Genomic DNA, 6277 nt, shown 5'->3' on the forward strand with positions numbered 1-6277 from the left:
AATGAGGGGGGTGCTACATACTGCCTCTTCTTCTGCTATTTGACCTCATCGAACCTTATCAAAATTGGAGAAAAAATAATGAAAATAAGAGAAAAAAAAATTTTTTAACAAATTTTCTGAACAAACTTAAATCGATATCCTTTGAAACAACTTAAATCTTCAAATCTACAAGTTTCCATGAGAAAATATTGATAAATCGATGATTTTCGTCTTTTTTTATACCAGCACTGCAAAAATTCCACACATTGGGACTATGTGTCTGCCTATATAGATTTTTGCAATATGATTTACATATACAAATGGCGTGTCTCTCATATAACAAATATCACATATGAAAAACAAGTGTGACACATAACATGTATATGTTTCACATAAAAATTATGAAATTAAGCATATCGAACTTCAAAAAACGCCAAATTATTCCCATGAGCTTCAAAAATATCATTTATTAGTGAACAATGGTTCTTTTAGCTCATATTGTTTTTATTTTTCATAGGATTTTAAGGCACAATAACAAAATAAATTAAATAAATATCTTTGATAACAAATTTATTAGTTTTCTTACATTTCATATTTACTTTACACTTATGCTATAGAAAATGCATTGACAAAAATTAATCGAAAGAGATCATAAGTTCATGGATTGGAAATCCGTTTTTTTGCGAAACAATAATTTTTTACCAATCGAATGCAGGGTGATTGGTGGGCCATCTATTTCATTGATGTCTAGCAAAATATAATTTTGTGTTTTCTCCGTAACCTCATATGCAACGAAGTGTTCATTGTAGCATTCAACAATACATTTTTTGCAAACCAAAAATATGCGATTAGATTCAACCATTAAAATATCTTGTATCTCGAATAATTGAACCAGCCTAATTTCAGTAGAAGTTACATACAGGCCCTCTTTGAATTCGGTTCCTTTATATTGCATTGACTTCGAGCTTTTCATATTATTAGGATTGAATGGTAATGGCAACGGTAACATATTATAATAAAATTTGTTTTCTATATTGCAGTTTACAAAATTTTCTATGATAGCATTTTGAAAAAAACTTTTTTTTGAATAGGTCATGAGCAAACTGTAAAGCTCCTTTGATACATAGTGTGCAACAAATGTTTTTTTCTTGATTGCATGACATTACAGTACTGTTTTAGTTCTCTATGTTTGGCTTCGTAACGAAAGTTCATCATTTTATCTACACATCCGCTAGCTTTTATCACTGTGCCGTAATGGCATAAAAAATGCTGTTTTGGTTTGAGATTTTCTTTGAATAATTCTTTATAAAGTTTGTTATGTTCTTCACAAAGATTGTTTAGTTCGTTTATGTCATTTTCAGAGTAGGATGATCTTAGGACTTTATCTGACAATTTAGTAATAACTTTCACGAATTCCCACACAGGGTCTTGTTGCGGAACAAATGCCCCAACCATTAAGGTAAAGAAATGCATAAATGATTTTGTTTCACTTGCTGTTGCTCTTATCGAAACCGATTTACCTTTTCTTGAAGGGTGAGTTATTTCACCTATAGCGGGCATTCTGGGAAGGGATTTATCTAATGCAATCTTAGAAAATTGATGTTTGTGAAGATTCAGCTCGTTCAATGAAAAATATTGTTTTTCATAAATGAAGTAATTATGAACTTGTGTTAGCGCAAAATTACAAACTCCTCCGCTGTACAGATCATGCATAGGGTCAACCGAAAGGTTTTCAACAACGTGAAAAGAAGGCAACATATTTAAAACAGAATTACCTTTAATTCCGGTTTCGGAAGGTTTGTTCATAGCTACATCTTCAATATAGGACTGCTTTGTACGCAAGTAATCTTTATGTTCCTTAGTATCGACTTGGCACTCTAAGCGATTGCGCTTACAGAATCTACAGTAGAAATTCGCATTGAAAGTCATTACTTGCAGCATATTATGCAACCCTAAATTATCTCCTTGCAAGAGGACTAACACGAAGCGTACTTTAATTATTTTATCATCGTTTTCAAATATTATTACATTTTCTTCAATTTTTTTAAACAGCGTTATCAAATGCTCGAATAACTTGTTCAAACCTAACTCGTTAATGTCAGTTTTTTTAATTGCAGAAGCAAGGAATATGTTTCGCAGTTTCGAACGAAATTCTTCTGGAATAGTGGGGAATGAATAGTAGCAGCCTGATATAACATGTTTCTTGTTGTGAGAGCTGAGTGTGTCATTAATTTCGAACTCATCAGAAAAAAATGATATAGGAATCAAATTTTCGTTAGGATATTTTGATTTTACATTCTTCCAAACAGATCCATTCACTATACTCTTAATGCCATCGCTGTTTTCTAAGTTTACAGTGTTTTCTATAGTTTTTGTAAGTACTGAAGGACAATTAAAAAAATATTTTATTTGGAATTCGATATCTGTGTGTACTAGATAGCTTTGACTTTCTTTGATTAGATATGTTTCATCACATGTTATAATCTGATTTTTTTCTATGGCAACCGTTATTGGCATTCTGAACAGATTCATCGATACTAAGCGCCTAAAAAACCTATAATCCGAACTGATCAGATGGAAGGGATTTTGCATCCTATACAAATAACTTTTTAGTTCAAATTCAACTTGTGCTGCGCAGGACACGGTTGGAATCAATGCTTCAATTTTCTCTGTAATCAATCTATTCATTCGGCTAACACTTTGTTGGATTTTATGGACGTCTGCTCTTGACAAATTATTTTCTCTATGAAGTTCTAACGTAAATGCTACGGCTCCTTCTTCTATATCTTAAATCGAAGATGTATACCGTTGAGCTGCCTCCGGCGCATGGTGATCTAAACTAATTTTGGCGTTGCTGGAAATCCAAATTTACAGTACGTTGTTTCCTTTTCTGATATTTTCTGTTTAACATCGTCGTCTGTTGAAGCAAACAGTATGATATCTTCTTGCGCGAAGAGAATTGTAGGCTTAAAATCTCGGGTTACTTTTGTTGGTTTCAAAACATTGTTCAACAGCAGCAAAATTGAGCAAAGTTTGACATCTGTAAAAAACGAAATTGACTCATTTAATTCAATTTGACAATTTTCATAGAAAGTTTTCATTTCAAAACATTGGTAGGGGTCAGAGGCCTTTTTAAGGCGGCTTTTCCATCTGATCACTAGATCAAGGAATTTAAAATAAAGCTGAAACAATCCGAAATCTGAATCGGAATCTTAAATCTGATTGTGAAAGCTGAATCTGAAATTTGAATCTTAATCCTGAATCTGAGTTTGAAATCGGAATCTTTATCTAAAATTTGAATCTGATTCTGATATCGGAATCTGAATTTTAAGTCTGAAATCTGAATCTAAAATTTGAATATGAATCTGAGATCTGATTTTGAAATCGGAATCTGAAATCAAAATCTGAATCCTACATCTGAATCTGAAATCTGCATCTCAAATCAGAAATCTGAATCTGAAATCTAAATCTGAGATTTGATTCTGAATCAAAATCTGAATTTAAAATTTTTATCTGAAAACAGAATCCGAAATCTCCATCTCAAATCCATCTGAATCTGATTCTGAAATTGAAATCAGATACTGAATTTGAAATTTTAATCATAATCTTAATTCTTAATCTAAAGTATGATTCTGAAATCAAATTCGGAATTTGAAGTCTTATTTTGAAAGCGAAATCTGAATTTGAATTCTGAGTTTTTAAATCTGAATCTGATTTTTTAATGTGAATCTCAATTCTGAACCTGATTCTGAAATTAGAATCTGAATTTGAAATCTTAATCTGAAATCTGCATCTCAAATCAGAAATCTGAAGATGAATTTGAATCTTAATTCTGAATCTGGAATCTAAATCTTAATTTTGAATGTGATTCTGAAATCGGAATCTGAAATTTTAACCTGAATCTTAATTCTGATATTCAAATATGAATCCTATTGCTGAATCTGATTCTGAAATCGGAATCTTAAATGGAATACTGAGTCTGACATCTAAATCTTTAATTCAATCTGAAACCTGAATGTTTTATCTTAATCAGAAATCTTAATCTGATTCTAAAATCGGATTCTGAATTAAAATTATCAGAATTCAGAAGCTGAAAGGTCGCTATTCTGTAAAAACTGATTGAGCTTAAGCTTGGAATCAGTATTTTCGGGTTTCGAAAATTGATTCAATTGATTTACTCATACTTACTCGAATCAGATGTTTCCAAACGTAAATGATGCAAAAGATGATTCGATAACTCGTCGCTATACGGCCTATTGAGATAATTTGTTAAAGCTGGTATAGTATAAGGTCATCCCACTTTTGAAAACCGTATGGATTGCCAATGCTCAGTAATCGGAAATCTATATCAACCTGAAATGAAACGAGAAACTCCATTAAATATTTTAGTAACTGTACAGTGTCTGAGAAAACAATTTGATTTCGAAAAAACCTAACAAAACAACATAGTTGGAAATAATTTCTTGTTTCATTCCTGTGTATTCTATAAAATTATGTTGTAATGTTGCGATTTAGACGAAATTTTATATGTATACTATCTCTTATGTGAATCAGCCTTAAAATAGAGAACTTACCAACTGATGCCCGTATTCGTCGCTGTAATGACGAAATGTTCTTATCACATCCAAAAAGTTGGTTGATTTTAAAAGCTGAGGTTTTCGCTTTGGGAACGATTGTTTCCATTTATCAAGGGTGGTAGTCCATGGTTTTGAGTACTGCTTTAACCATATAAGGGCATCCTCAACGATTTTATCTACTTCATCATCGCTGATATCAATAACTACGTTTGCAAAACTTTGTTGATGAATGTCTTCAATTCTGGCTCTTTTAGCCCGTTTTTGCCTTGTATTCGAAATAAGGTTATATAACTGGCCACCTGGGTTTTTCTTTCTCCCGCCTCTGGGTATAAAGTATTGTTTTTCTATAGCTTTTTCGAAAGGCAAAGCCGCTAAAATGGCAGCAGTATAATCCTGTAAGACGCTTTCGTCGGTTCGTATTCCAAGCTTCAAATGGTAGTCGACAATAATGCCGAGTAATTCTTTTCTACTCTCGGCAGATAACAACCCACAAGCGCTGCGCTTGATTATATTCAATCCACCCTCTGTTTCACGCAGAAGACGGAGGAGAACCTCGGGCGTTAAGGGCAAAGCCCGATGCGTGGAAATCTTGCCCGAATCTTTCTCGAAACAACTTGGCTTCGAGACTACCTCTTGTTCATCGCTTGTCGGGGCTTTTTCATAGGATAAAGATTCCTGCCTTTGATTCTTGAACGTTTTCTGCTCCTGTGCTTTGTCATCAGGTTGTACTATAGGCCGCTGAATTTTTGGTGACAAGCTTTCGACGTCTACCGTTGCAAAGGAAAGCAAATCGTATCCCTGCAGGAATAAAAAATGAAACGCTTAGGACCAGAGGGATGTAAGTGCCGATAGGCTGAATTCGAAAAAAACAACCTGTTTTTTCCGAAAGAAAAATTATTGGGACACTTCTTCTCTTAATTTTGGTTGAGGCGAATAGCAAAAAATATCGGTTTGTTAACATTTCAAGTGAGTCTTTCGCAAGATGGGCTTTTGAACCTTACTGACAGATTCCATCTGTAGCGCAAACTGAAGAACACTTATACCGCGGTTTTTGGGAGTGTTGAAAAACTTACCTGTTTTTGTCGCCACTCCGCTATCCTGCGGAAAATTTCTTCCACATTCCACAGCAATTTATTTTCCTCATCGGGGGAGGACTCGGCAAAGAGCGAAGAAATTTCGTCCCGTGAAACTTCGACGATGCGCTCCACACAAAACTGGCTTCCTGGAATCGAAAAAAATAAAATACATTAAGTAAATTAATCTGAAATTGATAACAATACACTTACCAAACACTTTCAAAGCTTTCTCCGGTAGCTGCAAATCTTTCAAAATAATCGACGCGAATTCTGTCGCCCTGTCTGTCGCCATTTTGACTCGAAAATTTTCGCTGCACGCTTATTTTTTTCCATTAATACTTTCTATGTTTTTACCATATACATGCTAAAGTTAATAAATATATTTTGCATGTGTTGAAAATGATTTTAATTTGAACAATATAAAAACAATGTGTAGAACAATTTTAAAATTGCATGTGTGGAAAAACATACTCCTTAAATGTGTATTTTTTGCAGTGAGGGAGTAAAAAACAAATCGTCTCCAATCGAAGTTCATTTATGAATATTTCGTTTTAAATGTCATTTTATAAATCTAAATAATACACCTGATGTGCAATTGTGTGAGATTAAAAAAAATGATTTAATTATCTTTTATTTCAAATCTTC

The 6277-nt window shown here is 33.3% G+C and overlaps 1 protein-coding gene across 1 annotated transcript; it reads right to left on the bottom strand.

Annotated features, from left to right (window-relative positions):
- Window positions 1–2864: 2864 nt before the first annotated feature.
- LOC129742851 (uncharacterized) lies at window positions 2865–5924 on the bottom strand. The gene is made up of 5 exons (XM_055734788.1): window positions 5843–5924; window positions 5630–5778; window positions 4554–5354; window positions 4168–4332; window positions 2865–3019 (listed from the first exon to the last, which is right to left on the bottom strand). Exons 1-4 carry the CDS (start codon window positions 5922–5924, stop codon window positions 4249–4251), a joined length of 1116 nt encoding a protein of 371 aa, XP_055590763.1. The 3' UTR covers window positions 2865–3019; window positions 4168–4248.
- Window positions 5925–6277: the final 353 nt, after the last annotated feature.

The sequence above is a fragment of the Uranotaenia lowii genome, chromosome 2 (assembly GCF_029784155.1).
Source record: "Uranotaenia lowii strain MFRU-FL chromosome 2, ASM2978415v1, whole genome shotgun sequence".
Classification (NCBI taxonomy): Eukaryota; Metazoa; Arthropoda; class Insecta; order Diptera; family Culicidae; genus Uranotaenia; species Uranotaenia lowii.